This window comes from Loxodonta africana, chromosome 22 (assembly GCF_030014295.1).
Source record: "Loxodonta africana isolate mLoxAfr1 chromosome 22, mLoxAfr1.hap2, whole genome shotgun sequence".
Lineage (NCBI taxonomy): Eukaryota > Metazoa > Chordata > Mammalia > Proboscidea > Elephantidae > Loxodonta > Loxodonta africana.
In genome coordinates, this window is record NC_087363.1 from 27,825,010 (window position 1) to 27,847,641 (window position 22,632).

Here is a 22,632-nt window from a genome sequence, read left to right on the forward strand (position 1 = left end):
AAACTTTCTTCAGCTGATTTGATGCCTCCTCAGATCTACACAGAGCAGATGTATCATTAATTATGACTTTGTTTTCTTGCTTTCTATTTATCCCCCAAAGATCAGCATTAAATAATGCTGCCAGATGAGAGTTATGCTTGGAGGATGAAAAAAAAAAAAACCCATACCTAGGGAAAAACATGTTGTGACATGTTTGCCTGCAGTTGATTGTGCCCCAGCACAAGTTTCCTGTGAATCATTGACTGTTTGCTCATTAGACTGTGATCATCAGAGGAACGATCTGGGTGGGAAAATGCTCACATAGGCGCTGCTAGACTAGGCTTCTGAAACCACTCCTCTTGTCACCCTGAGGAAAACGAATGCACGCTGCCCCAACTTGTTCTCCTCCAGCTCCTTAAACAAACTGTCTGTTTTATGCTTGTTTATTAAATTCCAGACAAGCACCAAAAAGCTACCCCTGGGGATGAGAGGGAGGAAGGCTCAGTTCACTGTCTCAGTCTCATCTCCAGCCACCTCAGGACAACAGCTTCTGGTTTATGAAAGGAAAATGTTGACCTTTTTAGGCATATTTTATGCATTCTACTCGAATTTGTGATTAGGGAAGGAATCTGTTTTCCTTAGCATGACTTGACCTTCCAAAAAGCCAAAAAAAAAAAAAAAACATGTTTTATTAACTGTGGCCCGGAACAAACAACAGAAATTCCCAATCTGTGATGAGACTGTCTAGAAATGTCTCCACTGATGAGGACGGGCCAGCTCACAGCAGACCCAGGGAGAGGCCTTCCCTCTCTGAAATGGGATTGTACGTAAGTCTTGGTGAGAGGAAAGGATTTCTTTTAAACCTCATTTTATGGTTTTCCTCAGGAGACTTTCTTGTCAGGGTGCACCCAGATGGGAAAGCCTGGTTATGTTCACACAGGGCCCCAGCCTCCTCATTAGGAGAGAATCCATCTCTAGATGGCCCCCGTCCTGGCCTGATTGGGCGAGGTCACTAGCCAGCATGTTTGCATAAGGCCCATCCCGGAGTTGTTGTGGGAGGATAAATGAGTTTTGTGGTGAGAATGAAAGGAAACAACGCCATCAAACTTGTGCCTTAAACATACGTTACCTGAGGGTCTCCTGGGTACTAAGCTCCATGCTAGGTGCTGAAGATACAACAGTGAGCAAGACATGGTTTCTTCTGTGGAACTCACAGTCTGTGGGGGGTGGAGGGGAACTGAGGCAGGCGCAGAAATAGTCGGTCTCAAGGCAGCATGAGAACAGCTATGGCAGGGACAAGCAAGGCTTTGTGGGAGCACCAGGGAGGGGTGTCCATTCCCAGGTATCAGGTAAGAGCCTTTGAAGCCCATCATCCTGGCCAAAGACTCAGTGTTAAAAGCTCCATGTACTAGATTTATTTTTATCTCAGAAAAGTACAGGGATTCTGTGTACAGTTAGTGAACCTGCCTGTGCATTATATCGTCCATTACGCTAATTGAACTAATGTCCTCTGTTTGAATTTTCTCCTGCTGTTTGGCTCGCAGAGGTATTTTCCATGGCAGGCAGTGCTAATGCCTGTCCACATCCAGGTACCAAAGAACGTGAAAGACGAAACGTTAATGATGTTATTGAGGAACTCTGACACCACAGTCTGAGTTTTGTTGTCTTCTTAGCTCTTTCCTCTGTTGAAGGTTACTGCTGAGGGGACTGGGTCCCTCTGCTAATGCTCTGCTCCAACTCAAGCTGAAAACTAAGCTACACTTTCCCTCCTGAGTCTTGTATATCGCAATTTGCAATCTGGATGGTCCGAGCTTTTACCGATGCAAAAGGAGTAAAGCATTGTCCTCAGGGAAGTACTGAGAAAGTCCCAGAAGGTTGGTCTGGGCATGCTGAGCCTGATGTGGTTTAGAAGGGCTGGGACACCACCTGTTTCTAGTAAGAAAGAGGGCAAAAGTGTTATGAGACATCTCCACCACAGGATACCACGTGTCTGCATCAAAATCTAATTTGAGCATTAAATTAAATACAAAAAACCCATGGCTGTCGAGTCCATTCTGACTCATAGTGACCCTGTAGGACAGAGTAGAAGTATTCCATAGGGCTTCCAAGGCTGTAATCTGTATGCAAGCAGACTGCCACAACTTTCTTCCATGGAGTGGCTCGTGGGTTCGAACCGCCGACCTTTTGGTTAGTAACTGAGCATATAACCACTGAGGCATCAGTGCTCCTTAATTTGAGTGTACATAGTGTTAATAGTGTCCTTTCTAAACCACTGTCGCCCAGCTGTGAATGTGATCTCTCCATTTTCATCCTGAAAACCAGAGACAAAAGTTGGTCCCTTCTAAATGCTGGTGGTACATTGGTTAAAGTGCTCAGCTGCTAACCAAAAGGTTTGTGGTTCAAACCCACCAGTCGTTCCATGGGAGAAAGATTTGGCAGTCTGCTTCCATAAAGATTCCAAACCCATTGCCGTCAAGTCGATTCCAACTCATAGCAACCCTATAGGCAGAGTAGAGCTGCCCCATAGAGCTTCCAGGGAGCACCTGGTGGATTTGAACTGCTGACCTTTTGTTTAGCAGCTGTAGCACATAACCACTATGCTACCAGGGTTTCCCTGTAAAGATTACAGTCTTGGAAACCCTGTGGGGCAGTTCTCTGTCCTATAAGGTCGCTATGAGTTGGAATTGGCTTAGTGGCAGAGGGTTTCTAAACGTTCACTGAGGACAGTAGTTTGGGTTTCAAATGCTAAGCAGTTTGAAGGAGTTGGAGGAGACAAGGCCAGAACCCTGAAGAATCTAAGTTGTTGTTGTTAGTTGTTGTCAAGACAGCTCCAACTCATGGTGACCTTCTGTATAACAAAACATTGCCTGGTCCTGCACCATCTTCATGATCATTAATATGTTTGAGTCCATTGGGCTGTATAAATGGTGGCTATCTAAGATTGTTTCCTTTCTGACTTGTCTGTCTTTCTCCCTTTCTCCCAGCAGGAAAAAGGAGATGAATAAGGGCCCTGTCGTAGGTATCTACAATGGCAACATCAATACCCAGATGCCGAAGCAGCAAAAAAAGTTCCAGAGAGGACGAAAAGACAATGACTCCCATGTGTATGCAGTCATCGATGACACCATGGTGTATGGGCATCTGCTACAGGATTCCAACGGGTCCTTCCTCCAGGCAGAGGTGGACACCTACCGGCCCTTCCAGGGCCCCATGGGAGATTGCCCTCCCTCCCCACCCCCCATATGCTCCAGGGCCCTGACTGCAAAGTTGACCGCAGAGAAGCCCCCACCTTCCTTCTCTTCTGAGTCGGAGAATGAACCGTACACCTTCTCCCACCCCAACAATGGAAATATGAGCAGTGGGAACACAGACATTCCCTTGCTAGACACTCTGGAACCAGTGGAGCCCGCAGATCCAGGGGAATAACCTGGATGGACCCAGCCTTAAACTCTTTACTGAGATGCATAGAGCAGGGTCCTGAGACACCCTTTACTGTTCCTCACCAGAAACCCTAAAGAAGAGGAACTATCAAAAAGTAACAGCAGACGGTCTTTCTGGACACCAGCTTCTGACTTCCAAGTGAACTCACTCTGATGAGATGTTGAAAATGATGAATTCTGATCTGGATACAGTTGTCCCAGTTCATGTCCTTCTAAACTCAGGTTGAGTTGTAAAGCAGCCGTAATGAGAGGAGACAGCCATGGGTCACCTGGCCCAGGATTGCACCAGGCCCCAGATTTGGAATGATTCACAGGGGCTTGTCCTTTTCAGTGCAGCAGTCCCAATTCTTGGGAGCCCTACTCTCATTGAGATCCCCTGGATGAAAATGACGATGTGCCTTTTATTATTATTATTTATTTGCTGGTCCTATGTATTTAAGAGGTCAGACTTACAACCAGGGTAGGACACAGACATCTCTGGAGGGGCCTAGCATACCACCTTCCCGCTTACTGCTGCTGACTCTCAAAGGGGAGGCTGCAAAGTGACCAGCCCACTAGTGTGTTTTGTTGAGTCTGTGGTCCTTTTTTTTTTTTTAATAATATTTTATTGAGTTTGTGGTGAAAGTTTACACAGCAAGTTAGGTTCCCATTTGACAATTTCCACACAAATTGTTCAGTGACATTAGTTATGTTTACCACAACGTGTCAAGACTCTTTGTGTTCAGTTTGTTCCCTTTCCAGTAGCCTAGCTTCCCTGACCCCTTATCTTCTTATCTTTGCTTTGGAGTAGTTGTTGACTCTTCGGTCTCATAGGGTGGTTTTTAAGTAGGGCACCGATCTTACAGCTAATATCCTTTATTTTGTGTGCCACTCTGCTGTTTTGCTAGAAGATGTTCTCAGGGGTTAGGCTCAGTTCTAGGTTTAAAGAGTGTCTCGAATCAATCTTCTCAGGGGGTCCTTTGTTCTCTACTGTTCCAGTTTGTGTGAGCCTACAGACTTTTTGAGGAATTAGTTACAAACATTTAAAACTATAAAAATTTTACATAAAAATACAGATCAGAAGATCTGGCCACACTGGGGCTCACATTCTCCCCTGGCAACAATTGGCTGGAGCTGAGCAGCAGCTGCCACCTTTACATGGGGCACACTGGGTTCACCAGTTCGCCACAGTCCTCACCGCTCCCTATCACCTCCCACACCAAGGTCGAGTGTCTGTTGTTATTGACTAATGCCCTTGCAGCATTGTTTTCTTGTAATGAAATGGAAAATTGGGGGCTGTATTTATTGTTAAGCGAGAAGACAGACCACAAGGATGGTGTGCTTCAAGACTCTTCTTACATCCCTCACTTCCATCAGTTACCAGCCCAGCTCCTGTGGACATTCTACGTGTGGCCCCCGCCCTCACCTGCCGTTCTGCCATGGAATCTCTAGCTACAATTCGTGGCTTTATGTTCTGACCGTATTTCTTTTTAATGTCACTGTCACTGAGTGGCCACACTTCGTTCTTCCTAAGCTAGGTGCCTCTTGCATTTCCGGTTAGCTAGGCCTCCAATGAGGCCTGCCTTCCCAAGGATTCTGAACCCAAGAAGGGAACACACCTGGTCGGGATCCCGCACTTGGGAGGGGAGGGATTTCGCTATGGCTTGTCAGAATTCTATAGTCCAAAGTTCATTATTTCTTTGGCAAACAGCCTTTAAAAAACAAACGTGCTTCACTGTGTGAATCCACCTTGGAAACGCACCGCCATGGCTTGTTTGAGTGAGACTTGGCCTCTATGGAAAAGTTGTACAACCTCCTAAATTGCACGACCTCTTGAACTGTTTCCAGAAGGGAGGGGGGTTTATGGGTTGGTTGGTTGGTTGGTTGGTGGGTTGGTTGGTTGGTTGGTTGGTTGGTTGGTTGGTTGGTTGGTTGGTTTGGGGGCTTTTGCATGCCCTCAATTCTGCCTGTGGCACTTTGCCCATTCTTGAAAGGCTGGCTTCCTGCCTGGATACCCTTGGCCTCTTGACCTGAGGTGCTGACGAGCCCCCTCCAGGAAGGGCTGAGGTGGGCTGTGGCTTCCTTCCCTCAGCTGAATTTCTGTGTTTTGAAGTCACTCTTTTGAGCTCTAGGCCTCTATTTTCTACCTCCTCCAGCTTCCTGACTTCTTCTGAGGTCCCCTCTGGCAGCCTGCACTCGTTGGGCCAGCCATCAGACATCACTGTTACTTGCAAGGACCCCACATGACCATTTTAACTGAGCTCAAAACTCCAGGCTAACTTGCTGTCTTCCTGAGACCTCAGGTGGATTTATTCTTAAGCTATGCTTCAGTGAAGAGGCCAGTCTGATGTTCCCGACTTTTGTTTAAAGCCTCGTTGCTGTTGTTAGCTGTCATCAGATTGGTCCCCAACTCATGGCAACCTCATGCATGGTGGAACGAAACACTACAGTCCTGCACCATCCCCATGATCAGTTGCAGATCAGACCATTGTGATCCATAGGATTTTCACTGGCCAATTTTTGAAGGTAGATCACCAGGCCTTTCTTTCTAGTCCATCTCAGTCCAGAAGCTCCACTGAAACCTGATTAGCATTGTAGCAACACGCAGGCTTCTGACAGATGGGTCGTGGCTGCACATGAGGTGTGTTGGCCAGGAATCAAACCCAGATCTCCCACATGGAAGGCGGGAATTCTACCACTGAACCACCGCTGCCCCTTCTCTAAAGTCTAGGCTCCATTATGTGAAATACTTCGGGGTCACAGGAAACCAGTCAGATGCCATTTGTTGAAGCCTATTGTACTAGTGGGGCATGGTGGGGTGCAGAGTTCTGAGGCCCAGGCAGCCCCCACTCCCATCTGCCCCACCCGTAAGAAAGCCCAGCACATACAGGACGATCTCCAGTGCTGGGGCCATTTTATATGGGAAGGGAAGGTCTCAAGGAAGCGTCATGGGGACAAGCGTACGCCCACAGGACATAACCTCGGCAAAGGGTAGAGGACCAGTTTGTATGGATCTGCAGTGCTTAATTGGAAATAATTTATTTGTTGTAGATACAGTTTTTAGGTGGCATTTTATTCATTTCTTACACTTTTTTAAAATAAACAAATTACAAAATGTGTATGAGTCTCAGCTTATTTAAATGCTTTGGCCACTTGTCCCCTGGTTCAGCAGAGGCCCTGGTTTCCCAGTTGTTTACTGTGACAGGCTCAACATGGGGTCTGCAGATGCTGTCTTCTCTGTCTATGGTACAGGAAGCTGGACTTGGGGTGGTGAGCTCTCCCTTTTAATTTGATTCATGCAGTGTGTGAAGCAGACATTTTTTTGTCATGAAATAAAAAGGATGCTGTATTTTTATGCAAATAATGCACACGCTCTGCGAATGTTTGCCAGCCGTGCCCTCCCCCTCGTGAGGCACCCTCACAAGCGCCGCCATGCCAGTCCACATGTTGCTGTAAGAAAATTAGCAAAACGCACTTATGAAAATACCTTGGCGGAGGAGGGCGTGGCCAGCAAATACACACAGAAGGTGCGCGTTATTTCCGTAAAACACAGTGAGAGTTTCACTACCACTTGTTTTCCTTTTTCACTGTATGCAGGCAGAAGGGGTGGAAGCTGTCACAAATGAGCCAACTCGGAAGCCAGAGCTTGTTGCTGAGGCAACATGAACCCCTGTGTGACCACTCAACACACGTTTCTGGGGGACACAATTCAATCCATAACACCTGATGACTCCGGAGTTTAATTCGGTATTTCCTCGACCCTGTGCCCCAAATCTTCTCCCCCTTTAATGTGAGTTCATTTCCCAACTCTGCCCTGACCGTGCGGCCTAGGGTTGGGTTCTTTTTTCTGGACTTCAGTTTTCTCAAATGGCTACACAAGATTAAATCTTCTATGGTCACTTCCAGCTCTAAATGCTTTGATTCCTCCAGTCACCTAGGCCTAGGATATTGTACGCAGTTTTGGCTCATCCCTGTCACTCATTCTGATTGCTCTAGAATCTTCTCCCAGCCAGCCCCCCTCTCCTTTCCACCACTCCTTTGTCGTCATGTGACATCTTCACTCTGAAATCTCTGCCTTCAGATTTGGCCCTCAGGACAAAATCCTCAGACTTCTGTTTGACGTAGAATAGCTTCAGTTTACTGCTGCCCCTTCTTACCTCTCCAGGCCTCTCTCTCCCCACTTCACCATGACCTCGACCCATGACCTCAGAGCTCTATACCAATGGGACTCAAAATCCTCGAGGTCGATCACGGGCACTGCTGCCCACACTTTTGCTCCTGTCACTGTTCCTGAACAATTCCCAGCCAAAAGCTGCCCTTCTTCCCTGTCACACCAATGAAAATCCTACCAGCACCCATTGCAGAACACACTTCCTCCAGGAAACCCTCCAGCTCTGCCAAGCTCTTCCTGTAAATCCCAATAGTCCTTATGATCCATAACACCCATGCGTTTAGCTATAATTAGTTTTATTATTACCATGCTTGGTAAGGTACAGCATCATTAAAAAAGAGGAAGACCCTCACTGAGATGGTGTGACACAGTGGCTGCAACAACGGGCTCAAACACAGCAACGATTATGAGGATGGCGCAGGACCAGGCAGTGTTTCATTCTGTTGTACATATGGTTGCTATGAGTTGGAACCGGCTCAACAGCACCTAACAACAACAGTTTTTATTATTTAACAAGTTTGTACTTAGATGTCTTTAGCCCAACAAGATTGTACTTTTCTCAAAGATGGGGTCCATGTCTTGTACTTTGTTCATCTGTCTCAATGCCCCGTATAGTGGGTGCCCTAGAAATGGCATCTGTTATATTCGATTATCAGAATACAGACCCTCGGTACATCAGTAATGACTTTGGGCGGGTGTCAGGCTCCAGGCTTCTGGAAGGAGGGAATGAATCAGAGGCCAGGCTAATACTCTGTGCTAGGAGCCTTGCAAGCCCTATCTCATGTGACCCTCTGATGAGCCCAGCAGTGACGGGTCATCTCTAGTTTAACCAATTGCTGTCACATCAACTCTGACTCATGGTGACCCCATATGTATCAGAGTAGAATGTGATCCATAGGATTTTCAGTGGCTGATTTTTCAGAAGGAGTTCACCATGCTTTTCTTCCAAGCTGCCTCTGGGTGAACTCGAACTTCCAACCTTTCAGTTAGCAGCCTAGCACATTAACTAGGACCCAGGGACTCCTTCATCTCTAGTTTTGACATCACCTGCCAAAGACCACAAACCTGCAAGAGTCTGGGTCGGGACTGCACAGCTTCCTCACAGTTCTCTGAGCTCAGCTTACTGGTAAGGACCAGATTCTGCTGGGAGCCAGGACCAGGAGAGGGGTTGTCAGGGAGCCTGGCCAACCCCAAGGCTCCTTAGAGGGTCCTTGCCTTTCAGTCTTCTTTCCTTCCTCTGAGAGGTGGAGCTTTGGGGGGAAAAGCCTCAGGGCCACTGAGGTCTGGATTATCTGGTCCTGAACCAGGGCACAGGGCACTCCTGCCCAGTCTGTGTGCCCTCTCTGGACTTGGCAACTCCTCCCCCAAGCCTAGGATTCTCAGCCATTGAGCAAAGCACCTACAGCCCTGCAGGCAGCTGCCAAACTTATCGCCTCTACCCTCACCTCTGCCTTTCAGCCCACACCTCTGACAGGCTCCTGTTCCCGAGGGAAGAGCAGAGTCACATGTTAGATCTAAGTGGTTTCTGGGATGGCAGTCAAAACGGTGCCACATCAAGGCCTCCTCAGTCACTGCTCCAGGGCCGTGCAAACAATTCCGAAAACCGGGGTTCACACATTCACAGTTTGGGGCTTCACAGGGCTGTTTCAAGCAGTTAAGCACTCGGCTGCTAACCGAAAGGTTAGAGGTTCAGGTCTACCCAGAGGCACCTTGGAAGAAAGCCCCGGCCATCCACTTCCAGGAATCAGCCACTGAAACCCCCGGAGCACCGTTCTACTCTGACACACACGGGGCCGCCATGTCAAAATTAACTCACCAGCCTCTGGTTTGGTTTGGGGTTTTTTATAAGGAAACAAAATGGTGTGGAACTCAGGCTCAGCCCTGCTGATTTTCTCCTTGCCTCTGGCCAGGAGCCTCTTAATGTTCGCATTCGTCACCAGGCTAAACCAGTCTGGCTTCTTCCCCACCCTTTGATGAAGGTGATTGCAGAGAGCTGGGCTATGGCCATGAGACCCACACCAGGGAGCTGGCCTAGAAAAGGAGTTGCTGCAAGAGAGACCCCAAAGCAAACTATTACCCTGAGGAAACCTTTAAACCTTGAACCCAAACTATTCCCTGAAGTCATCTTTGAACCAAATAAGAGTGTAGCCTAATTAGAAAAGAATGTCTGCATTAAGCATTATAATCTTTTTTAAAGAATTGTCTAAATGTGATCAAAATGACAACCAAAAAACCCAAACCCATTGTCCTCGAGTCGATTCCAACTCACAGTTGACCCCATAGGACAGAGTAGAACTGTCCCATAGGGTTTCCAAAGACCGGCTGGTGGATTCGAACTGCCGACCTTTTAGTTTTAGCAGCTGAGCTCTTAACTGCTGTGCCACCAGGGTTCCAGCAACCCTAAAGGGTAGATGAGAAGTTTGAGGGGGCAGTGAGTTTGTGTTAATAATGGTGAAATAATTTGAAAGAGATTGCTGAGAAAGGTGGCACATGTCGCTGAATTATACAGGGAGAAATTGTTAAAATGGTATATGTTGTATATATTTTCACCAAAAAAAAAAAAAACCCTAAAACAGATGTAAGGAAAGAGATCCCACCCAGGCCTCTGCCCACTCAGCAGCAGCAGAGGAGAAGCAACTTTCTCAGTGTTCTGTGTTCACGACACTCTCACTACCCATCTAACAACCCTGGAGGCAGGGCCAGATTCATAGGTGTGTGACAGTTACGCAGGGCCCCTTTCTTGGAAGGGCCTGCCCTTGGCTTAATGCTGTACATGCCATTTGAAATTCTCAATAATTTTTTAACAAGGGACCTGCAGTTTTATTTTGCACGGGGCCTGCAAATTCTGTTGCTGGCCCTGCACAGAGGTTAAAAAAAAAAAAACCTGTTGCCATCGAGTCGATTCCAACTCACAGACTCATAGTGATCTTGTAGGACACAGTAGAACTGCTCCATAGGGTTTCCAAGCAGCGCCTGGTCAAGTGTGTGACAATTGCACCCAACAGAAGAAGCAACAGGTTTTGAAAGATTAAATAACGTGCTTGGGCTCCTACACCTAGGAGGCAGAAGCAAGCTGATTCTGTTAATACAGAGGCAGATCTTGCAACTCTCCTGCTCAAAATACTCTGTTTATTCAGAGTAAAACCCAACATCCTTCCTAAGGCCCTCGAGGCCCTGCAAGACCTGGCCCCATCAGCTCTCTAGCGTCAGCTCCTGCCACACACGCCCTCAGTGGTCCCACTCCACACATGCCAGCCCCTACTGCTCACTCAGAGTAAAAGGCAAAGCCCTTTCTAAGGCCCTTGAGGCCCTGCGAGACCTGGTACTCCATCACCTCTAACATCAGCTCCTGCCTGAACACTTAGGCCTCAGTCTTTATACTTGCTATTCTGTCTACCTGGAGACCTCTCCCTAAAAACCCAAAAACCAAACCTGCTGCCATTAAGTTGGGAGAAACTGGGTTTGAGCTACCGAACTTTTGCGCCACCAGGGCTCCTTTGATATTCCCCTAGCTTTCTCTTGTACCTCCATTAGGGCTTGATACAAATGTTCCCTCTCTGCCTCAGTGAAATCCCAGGTGGCTTCCCTGGCCACGTTGTAAAATTTCAAGCCTTCCCACAACCACAACTCTTCATATCCACCTTCTTTGCTTTATTTTTACTCCTTGGTACTTACCACCGTCTAACAATCTATATGTTTTATTTATGTATTTTGCTTATTGGCCTTCTTCCAACTAAATTGCAATCTCCATGAAGCAAGGACTATTGGTATGTTTTGCTCACTGCTGCATCCCCAGCGCCTGGAACAGTACCCGGCATTGGTGGGTTCAGGTTCATGTAACAAAGCCAATACTGGCTTAAAGAAGACAGGGAGCTAGTTTCTCACTTAAATGACATTAGGGGTGGGACCTAGGCAGCTGTACCTTCTTGGAAGCCCCACTATCTTCAAGGAAGACTCTATCTTCAAGGACGACTGGAGACTTAGCTGGGTACAATGGTGACCCTGGCAATGTAAAGGCCTGTTACTAAGGAAGAATGAGAGAAGGAATGGTGGGTAGCGTAAGTAGTTTGGCAACTTTTCTTCAGTCTTGGCTTCTTATCTGTTTGTTTGCTTATTTATATTTTTAAATATGGTTGTAAATTCCATTGCTCAAAAACTTCCAGCCCTTGTTTCCAGCATAATATACGGATCACATCTAATCAGATGGCTAGATCCTCTGCATTCAAACATTTTTGCACTAAGCTAATCTCTTTCCTCAGTTGCCTGCCTTATCAATTTAAAAGCCTCTAAAGAGATCCCCTCCACCACCCATCACTTCCCTAAGCTGATTAGAGGTCAGTATAAAAGTCACTGCGTGTTTTTAATAGTTTTATCCCGTCTTTATGCACCAGTGAAATGTCTCCATTAAAAAATAATGATCGCCATTTACACTGGAAATTTTGTCTCAGACATGACAATGAGCGTGTTTTTTGGCAGGCTTCAAATGCGGGCTACCCTCTTATACAAATACAGCCCACTATAACACCATGAAACGATTTAACTTGGGTCTGGCTAGACCATGGTGGTGATTTCTTGCTTTCTTTCCTTTTTTTTTTTCTTTTGCAAAATGAGCATTAACAAACCCCAAAGGAGAGCTAGATGTGAGTGGGCAGGGCCCAGCCAGGATCTCCCTCTCCGTCTGAAGCTAAGCCAGGCTGGGGCAGGAACTGAGGCATATAAAGGTCACCTGGACATCTATTCAGGGCCACCTGGTACCTCTGCAGGGACTCAACGTTACCCACTAAAACTGCAAATGCTGAATTAGGGACTGCTCTTTTTCCTTTGAGAGCTGAGAGTTTTTCCCTCAGAGCTGAGAGTAGGTTTCCTAGTCAACCTGTGAGTTCCTTACGGCATGGCCTGAAACAAAGCACTAGGCAGCAGATAATGGCCGGAAGTTTTCTGGAAGACCTAGACATATCACAGCCAAACTCCTAGGGTCAAACCACACGCTCGGACCAGCCCCTCTGCAGGTGACTTGAAACCCAACTTCTGTCTGGGTAAGGGGGAAGGCTCCTTTACCCTCCTGTTTGCCTGCTGAAGCCATTCACTCTTCCAAAATCATACCACTTAAAAATCACTCTGTAAGAATTTTTTAAGTACCCTGTCTTTTTTTTTTTTAACTTCTCTCAACTATTTGAAAATTGTTTTACTTTTTATTGTGGAAATAGTCTAACACACACTAGAGAGAATAGGAAAATAAACATAAGCATCACCCAGCTTCAATGATTATCAGCATTTTGCCATTCATGTTTCATCTGAGGTTCTTTTAACGAAGGACCTTGGAGAACTGGTTGTGGTCTCCTCTCCCACCCACCTCCACCCCTCCCCCACCACTTAGCAGCCACCACATCCCTGGGACCTCTCTCAGAATTCTGGAAACATTTTCTGAACTGGAGTTGCTAACCAGCATCAGGAACTGAAACTATACAACACTTTATCCCAGGCAAAGAATGTCCAGTGACAAAAGGTTACTTAGGCTAAACCCTGATCCACAGTGCACAACCCTCATGGGTGCTCTCCGCTTATCACCATAACAACCAACACCCCATAATAAGCATCCAGCTATCTGGAGAAATGGGAACGTAGTATGGCAAATGTGATAGCCAAACCAGACTGTTGCCATCCAGTCAGTGAGGACTCATAGTCACTCCAATTGTCTAATCCTTGGTTTCTAAAGAGTCTTTCTTATATGGCAATCTCACCTTCCTTTTTGGGGTTCTTAATCTTGTGACATAATGGATAAGGAAGACCAAAGAATTGACGCCTTTGAATTGTGGTGTTGGCGAAGAATATTGAATATACCATGGACTGCGAAAAGAATGAACAAATCTGTCTTGGAAGAAGTACAACCGGAATGCTCCTTAGAAGCAAGGATGGCGAGGCTTCGTCTTACACACTTTGGACATGTTATCTGGAGGGATCAGTCCCTGGAGAAGAACATCATGCTTGGTAAAATACAGGGTCAGCGGAAAAGAGGAAGACCCTCAACAAGATGGATTGACACAGTGGCTACAACAATGGGCTCAAGCACAACAACGATTGTAAGGATGGCACAGGACTGGGCAGTGTTTCATTCTGTGGTACTTAGGGTTGCTGAGTTAGAATCCACCCAACGGCACCTAATAACAACAATCTGGTGACATACAACAGCCCATCATCAAAACCCCAAAAACCAAACCCCTTGCCATCAAGTCGATTCTGACTCAGCAACCCTGTAGGACAGAGTAGAACTGCTCCACAGGGTTTCCAACGAGCAGGTGGTGAATTCAAACTGCCAACCTTTTGATTAACAGCCATAGCTCTTAACCACTGAGCCACCCCCAGAGGGATCTAGGTGCCTGTACTATTTTACAACACAGATGTCACTCAGAGCTATATACGCCTTCCCCAATAATCACTATTACCAGAGAAAGGGACTACCAGCACCGCATAACTCTTGATCTTCAGTAGAAAGAATGGGAGGAACCCTAGCTCTAACTCTACCAATTACATAAACATTACAAATTGGAAAGGAAAGAATTTACAGTTCTGTTACTCTATAGGACATTAACCAGATTTGTGTCCAACTTCAAAACAAACTGTTGAACTGGTATGTCTTTTGCTGTGTATATTCTGAACATCAACAACAACAAAATTATAATAAAAAGAATCAAAAGGTGTCTTAGTATACCTTTCCCAGCTCCTCAAATGCCCTTAGAATCTGCGTTAGTGTCTTACTGGTTCCCTGATTAAAGGAGATGAATAAAATCTCCTTTATTCATGTTCACTCTACGGTGCATAAGAGTCATGTTTTTACTTTCTTTTTTTTTTTTCTTTGACTTATACTTTGACACAGGAAATGTCTGGTGGGCCTACGGCCACAGTAATGAGCCCTGGTGGTCCTTCTGTCCTCAGCCCACTCATTCAAGAGCCCAAGTCCCACAAGGTAATGTATAATTAGCTAAGCCTCGGTCATGAGGTCCACCCTCAGCTGTACCAGGCTGGGGCGAGGGAAGATCTGGCCCCTTTAGCATCCACAGTGGGAAGAAGGTACCAAGTACCAAAAAAAAAAAAAAAACACACCCGTAGCCGTTGAGTCAATTCGGTCTCATGGCCACCCCGTGTGTTCCAGAGTAGAACTGCTCCACAGGGTTTTCTTGGTTGTAATCTTTACAGGAGATCACCAGGCCTTTCTTCTGTGATGCTGCTGGGTGGATTCAAACCAGCAACCTTTAGGTTAGTAGTTAAACATAAACCATTTGTGCCACCTAGGGACCTAAGGGCACCAGGTAAATGCCCTCAGAATAATCTGGAGTGCCCCTGGAAAATGGGAATGGATATTAGGCAACCAAAAATGGCAAAAGCACGATATTTGATTTACAGATGAGGGCACTGGGACCTTGAGCAAGGGTGTGGTGGTCCAGGATGTACTTACATCATCGTCCAGATGTACCACATTCACGGTTGGGAGAGGGCTGGTCTCTGAGAGATCACTGCTGCTGGGGAGTTTGGCCCCTTGTGAAGTGTTCCCACAGAGGAAGCCACAGGATAGAAAAAAAAAAATACTCACCCACTATTGTATTGTGTCAAGGAGATCCTGGGGGTCCAGGAAGTTCATGCATATGGGTATGTATATTAAACCCAGCATGTCTGCATGGTTAGGAAACATTTGCCCCCAGACTGAAGAAGTTCTCAGAATTGCTGGAAAGACAGCTGTGAAGGACCAGCTGTGTGACCCAGAGAAGCAACTTAACTTTTCTGGACAAAAATATCCTCAAAGGTAAAATGTGAATTCTAGTACCTACCTGATGAGGTCATTGCAAGGGTCACAAGAGGTGGTGTATATGGCAAAGTCTAAACTTAGCCTCCACTCTTAGTTAAATCTGCATTGAAGAGGAATAAAAAATTATCACCTACAGTCTGCTTATTTTGGCTTGTTCTCCTGGTCTTCAGCAAACTGGTTGTCTTTTTCTGGGAGTTAACAGTTCACTAGCTATTGTGTCAGATTCCAAGACACCATTCCCATCCTCTCCAAATTCATTTAGCTACCGGCTCTGGCAAGCTGGTGCAGGGCCCTACGGCATGTGTGCAGCCCTAGAAAAAGATGTTCCTGAGAGAAGCTTCACAGCATGAGCTGTGGCGGGTCAGCAGCCAGGGAACAGGAAATCACAGGGTCTCATTTTGTAACGCTCTTTCAGTGTGATAGAAGTTATTTGGCTGCCCGTGTCTGAGGTCGCTATGAGTCGGAATTGACTCGACGGCAGTGGGTTCGGTTTTTTTTAGTTTTGTCTGAGGTAGCCCTGGGCATTGGGGTCTGCCTGACCAGCATGCCCAGATCAGATGACTCAGGATGGGGCTGGACTCCAATGGAGGCATGGCATTCGAGACGGTGAAGGGGTAATAAGATTAAGCTGGTCACCCAGCGACTTTCCCAGCATTGTGGCTCAAAGTAGCCTTAGCAACTACCTAGTCTTTTCTCCCTGTTCCCCTCCCCGCTCACGCTCCCCCCCCCCAAATTCCTTTCCTCGATGACAGGGGGCTGGACAAATGGTACCACTCCTTTAAAGATTTGCAGAAACTCATCAATTCCCCCTTGTAGGGTTAAGCCAGAGGGAAGTCAGTACCTCTAAATAGCCTCGAAGCATTTGGAAAGTTTGAAAAAATCTTGTTACATAGAAACTGTGAACAGTGTTTGCCTTCAAGGTAGGAGACCATGGCTAGGAAACTTTTCACTGCATACCCTTTTGTAACTTGAGTTTGAGCCTTGAGGACATAGCTCTAATTTTAAAATAAAATGAAAATGAAAAATTCTTTTTACAACTTGTTAAAACTCAAGATGCTGTGGTTATTCAATGTCCCAAATAAGTCTTACAGATCTGTAAAGCTACCTTCCCACCTTATGCCCTCCCACAAGTGGTGTGACCAGTTTGGCCAGATTATAGCCCCTTCTGGCCTAAAATCTCCAGTTACTCCCTGAGTGGCTAATGGCTGGAATAGACTAGAAGGTATGACAACAGAAACACTGCTCAAACCCTGCTGTGGGCCTCTTTCACACCACCTCTGAGTGGTGTAACTCCATCCCTCCCTCTCTGCCCTCCCACGCTCAGACGTTGATACCCTCAGGCAGAGATGTCCTCAGGATCTGACACCCAACCTGGAAGAAGAGGGGCTGGGCTCCCTCCTCAGGAAACGGATTATGAAATGATTTCTAAGCCCTTTCACAGGTTCTTCCCATTACCAAGGAAGTTCATATCTGACTTCTCCAGGATCCCGGCTGAAGGGACTAGAAGCCAGTCTGACCTTCAGCATGTGTTGTTTGGTTGGGTGCTGTCAAGTCAATTTTCAACTCATGGTGACCCCATGTGACAGAGTAGAACAGCCCCATAAGGCTTCCTAGGCTGTTCCCTTTATGGGAGCAGATTGCCAGGTTTTTCTCCTGCTGAGCAGCTGGGTTGGTTTGAACTACCAACCTTTTAGTTAGCAGGTGAGCACTGAACTATTGTGACAGCAGGGCTCTTTACCTTAAGCCTAGGGACTAGGATTGTGAGGGGCTGGGCTCCCTGGAAGTCAGAAAGAGAAGGCCAGCATATGAGATGGGCTTCTAGGAAAATCATTTGTGGTTGCTGTTAGAAAACCCTGGTGGCGCACTGGTTAAGTGCTACGGCTGCTAACCAAAGGGTCAGCAGTTCAAATCCACCAGGCGCTCCTTGGAAACTCTATGGGGCAGTTCTACTCTGTCCCGTAGTGTTGCTATGAGTCGGAATCGACTCGACGGCACTGGGTTTGGTTTTTTGGTTTGGTAAAAAAAAAAAAAAAAATTTTTTTTTTTCTATTAAACTCTGTGGGGCAGTTCTACTCTGTCCTATAGGGTCGCTATGAGTCAGAATCGACTCGATGGCAACAGCTTTGGTTTTTTTTGGTTTTATGTAATCCGAGGTGAAAGAATATTTTTTGCCAAAATCCAAGTTCACAGCTCTGTGGGATCAAATAAAAGCCAACCTGCCAGAGGCTTGGATTCAGTTTCTATTTTGGACCCTGGGCTGGCTCATTCCATCTCAAACACCCAAACCAAAAAACCCACTGCTGTCGAGTCCATTCCAACTCATAGTGACCCTACAGGAGAGAGTGTAACTGCTGCACACAGTTTCTAAGGAGCGCCTGGCAGATTCGAACTGCTGACCTCTTGGTTAGCAGCCATAGCACTTAACCATTACACCACCAGGGTTTCTACTCAGGATACCAGCAGGAACCAATTCTATATTTGATCCCTTTCTTTACGCAAGACACTAATCGCTTGGCTGCCTGCCACCCACAGTGATGCCCAAGCTTGTTCCCAGGCCAAGCATGGGCAAATCTTTTCATAGTCCTGAATTATGCCTCTGTCCCTACCTTCCACCTCAGGGACTTGCACCATCAATGTTGCCACCACCCCTATCCCCCCACCCCACCCAGCCACTGCAGCCATCCAGGAGGCCAGTCTGCAGAGGCAGTCTGGCCTATTCTCATAGGTCTTTGATCTCAATGGGGCCAATAGTGTGAATGCTAATTAAAACCAGTTCCCATTAAGTCCATTTCAATTCATGGTGACTCCACGTGTGTCATAGTAGAACTGTGCTCCATAGGGTTTTGGATGGCTGATTTTTTCAGAAGTGGATCCTCAGGCCTTTCTTCTGAGGTGCCTTTCGGTGGACTCCAACCTCCAACCTTTCTATCAGCAGGCAAGTGTGTTAACTGTTTATACCACCAGGGGACTCCAAACACCAGTTATACCTTCTCTTTTGAGTCTCAAAGCACTTTCACAATTATTTCATTTTGTGTCACACTCAGCACTCTGCCTGGCATGGTGGCACAGTGGTTAAGAGCTCAGGCTGCTAACCGAAAGGTCAGCAGTTCGAATCTACCAGCCGCTCCTTGGAAACCCTATGGGGCAGTTCTACTCTGTTCTATAGGATCACTATCAGTCAGAATCGACTCAACAGCAATGGGCTTGGGCAATAAATCCCGAATTGAATCAGTCCTTATAACCACCCCGCGAGGTAAGTACAGCAGGGTTAATCTTCATCTTCCTCCTGTTTTAGCCTTCTTTTAACACATCTGAGGAAATCCAAAGAATATGTACTTTTGCCTAAGGCCATGCAGCAAGAAAGTAGAGACCCCCAGCCCTCTGCTTCCCAGGCCAGGGCCCCTTCCACTACCCCACATGTCATCCCAGGGGGTCTTTGTAAAACTTAGTGGCTACTAATCATTTAACTCAGAACTTCCGTCTTCCCAGTGGCTTAGGCCCTTCAGAGCTTTAGAGCAGGTGCTCCCTGAAGCCTTTGATGTGAGGTTTACTGTTACTGAGTGCTGGGCCTGTTTCCTTGCTTTTGCTTAGATACATAAAAGTAAAGCCGCTAAATGGTCAAAAAACACGATGTGAAGTTGTCAAAGGAGAATGAACCAGTCTTTTTACTCTGAGAGCCCCGATTTTCCTGAAAAAATGGAACATTCCTGAGCAATGATCCTTTCTATCCCATTCCAGAAAGACATCATAAAGGGGGTTGCCAAAATAACTCATTAATCAGAATGTTAGTTTGGCAGACTGTGCTGAAATATCATCAACTCCTCCCTCCCCACCTCGTTAAGGGGAAACCTGGGTATAGACAGAACTTATACGACATGGTACTGTCACCTGCAACAGCTCAGCATGTCACCAAAGAGGCACTCGTCTCTTTGGTCTAATCAAGCTTGCATATACTTTGCAGGTACATGGGCAATCATGTTAAGAAAAATCCTTTAAAACATGAAAGTAAGGCAAAATGACCAGTGAAGGCCCTTTCAGAGTCACCCAGAGCATTGTCTGTCTAACAAGCTCACCTTGAGACAGATTGGGTTAACTGTGCCAGCAGCTGAACAAAAGAGGTGCTAAAAGATTACCATCTAGAAGTTGGGTAAGCAGGAACCCACCCTGTCACATGAGGTAAGATTGAAACAATTATATATATTTTTTTTCTTAGTGTTTTTCTAGTTCCTGCCTCCTTTATAGGCTGTGTATGCACAGAAGAACAAAGTATGACCTCTGTTTAACCTTCCTTAGCCCTCCGAAGATGGCGATGTACTGCCAAAGATCAAGTGTGCTTGATCAAGTGTGCTTGTGCTATATCCCATAATAAGTGATGCCAAGGGCTGCCAAGAGGACTCCATCTCGAATATCAGCGGGTTCCATCTTAGATTCCAGATGCGTGCGCAACCTAATTAGCATACACCGCCACTCTGAGAAATACCCGCCCCTTGAAAGAAGCCCACTAAATATTCATTACTCTATTGTCTCCACCAAACCCATATAAGCCCTAATCTTGCTTCCCTTTTTGAATCAGTCTTTTGGAGAGGCTTAGATCCTCACTAACTCCTTTTGATTGACTCAAGCAAAATAAAGCTTGCTGAAGATAAAGTTTGTCTTTCACGTGTATTCTTACTCAGGAAAAGACAAGGACCCTTTGTGTCAGATTAGCGATTGGTAGCAACCTGTCCCTTTAGGGAAATGAAACTTTTGTTTGACTTACTATTGGTTGGCTTCTAGGCTCTGTAAAAGATGTTAACCTGTAGAAAATTGATAAGGTGCAAATAATTTTTGCTGGGTGTCATGAATTGAATTGTGTCCCTCAAAAATATCTGTCAACTTGGCGGGGCCATGATTCCCAGTATTGTGTGATGATTGTTCACCATTTTGTCATCTGATCTGATTTTCCTATCTGTTGTAAATCCTATCTCTATGATATTAATGAGATGCGATTAGCAGCAGTTATGTTAATGAGGCAGGACTCAATCTACAAGATTAGGCTGGGTTTTAAGCCAATCTCTTTTGAGATATAAAAGAGAGAAGCAGCAGAGAGACACGGGGACCTCACACCACCTCAAGAAAGTAGAGCCAGGAGAATAGCGTGTCCTTCGGAACCAGGGTCCCTGCGCTGAGAAGAAGCTCCTGAACTAGGGAAGATGGATGGCAAGGCCCTCCCCCCAGAGCTGACAGAAAGAGAAAGCCTTCCCCTGGAGCTAGCACCCTGAATTCAGATCTCTAGCCTCCTAGACTGTGAGAGAATAAATTTCTCTTTCTTAAAGCCATCCACTTGTGGTATTTCTGTTATACCAGCACTAGATAACAAACACACTGGGTAAAGATGCAAACGAACTGCGTAGTAGAAAAAGATACCCTCAAAGATCATTGTTTTATTACCCTGTAGGACATTAACCAGGAGTCTGTGGCTGGCACAGTTAAGCCCTTGGCTACTAACCAAGAGGTTAGGGGTTTGAACCCAACCAGAGGCACCTCAGAAAAAAGACTTGGCGAGCTACTTCCAAAAGATCACAGCCATAGAATATCCTATGGAGCATAGTTTCACTCTGAAACACATGGGGACTCCATGAGTAGGAATCAACTCAACGGCAATTCGTATGTTTCTTCAGGAAAAGAAAAACTCTGTGGGTTTAGTGTTTGTTTCTAAAACAAGCTACCACCTCGAGAGAGAGATCAGAATTCATCTGAAGCATCCAGCACTTCTCCCCACCGTCACCCACTCAGAGCTCCAGGGTTGACTAACCTAACACTACCAAGAGAACAGAGGAAGATTCCGTTGATACTCAGTTGCAGAGAGACACAACGGGAACTTCCTTCTGCTGGGGACAGCAATCTGTTCCAAGGGAAGGATTACAGACATGGAGTACAGAGGCCTTAAAGAGACTACCAAGAAAGGCTCATGGGAAGGGTTGAGGAGACTGGTTGGGGAAAGCAGGAGCCACCACATGGGGCACTCTTCAAAGATCTAAGCAGAGTTCTGTTCTTTTATCTGGTAACAGAGTTCAAGTTACCTAAACTGGAGTCTGAGCTAGCTAAAGAACTACTTACATACCACACTAGCCATTAAGCCCCATGAGCTCAGAGACCTTGCTTGGTTCGCCTCTATCCCTATTGTTGTGTGCCACTGAGTTGACTCTGACTCATAGTGACCCTGTATGATGGAGTAGAGCTGCCCCACAGGGTTTCCTAGGCTATAATCTTTACAGGAGCAGATTGATAGGTCTTTTCTCCTACAGAGCAGCTAAATGGGCTCAAACCACAGTTAGCAGCCAAGCACTTAACCATTGTGCCACCAAGGCTCCTTAAACCAGTTGCTGTCAAGTGATGGTGACCCCATCTGTTACAGAGTAGAACTGTGCTCGGTGGGGTTTTCATAGCTGTGACCTTTCAGAAGCAGGTTGCCAGGCTTTTCTTCTGAAGCACCTCTGGGTAGGTTCGAACAGCCAACCTTTGGGTTAGTAACCAAGTCCTTAGCCATTTGAGCCACCAAGGGACTCCTGCATCCCTAGAAGTCAGACGATAGGACATTTTTTTTTTTTATGGAGCCAGTCTGATGAGGATTGACTGAAAAGGGACGTGACGGAACTTTCTGGGGTGATGGAAACACTCTGTGTCTTGATCGGGGCGTGGTATATGCGTGGGTAAACATTTGTCAGAACTCATCAAACTATACATTTTAAATGGTGCATTTTGTTGTATGTAAATTATGCCTCGATAAAATTAAGTTAAGAAGGAAACAAAGACTAATCAGAATTTCCTGTGCTTTGAAGATAATTTACAACTCACTCTAAGCAATGCCTGGTTTATAGAGGCCTGCCTTAGATCTCTTGCAATTTTCAGAGTTTATCTGCAATGCAAAAATACAAATGCAAACGCTGGGGGCGAGCCAGCGGAGGCAGGACCCTTCCCTTATATAATCACCTTTAAGAACAAAAAACTAAGATAAATTCATAAGTTGGTATTAGCTGACCAAATGCCTTTCATTTTGGCTGGCAAAAATCAAAGACTTGTGAAAAATTAGAATTAGAATGTTAAAGATTATCTCGTGACTGATCCACTCATTTCACAGATGAGTAAACTGAGGCCCGACTGAAGGAAAGACAATTGAGAAATATGCATTTCAGAGGTGATCCTTTCCAGTGCAGGGCCAGATCGATCCAGAAATCTTCCTCACTTCCTCCTGATAGACAGTCCGGTGACATTTCTGCAAA

General features: G+C 46.1%; 1 protein-coding gene across 1 annotated transcript in view; it reads left to right on the top strand.

Moving 5' to 3' along the window:
• CDCP1 (CUB domain containing protein 1) overlaps positions 1 to 3,578 on the top strand; it is a 74,683-nt gene extending 71,105 nt beyond the window's left edge. The window contains exon 9 of the mRNA XM_023547803.2: positions 2,964 to 3,578. Coding sequence (XP_023403571.1) covers positions 2,964 to 3,405 — 442 coding nt within the window. The 3' untranslated portion in view covers positions 3,406 to 3,578. The remainder of the gene's footprint in view (positions 1 to 2,963) is intronic.
• The last annotated feature ends 19,054 nt before the right edge of the window (positions 3,579 to 22,632 follow it).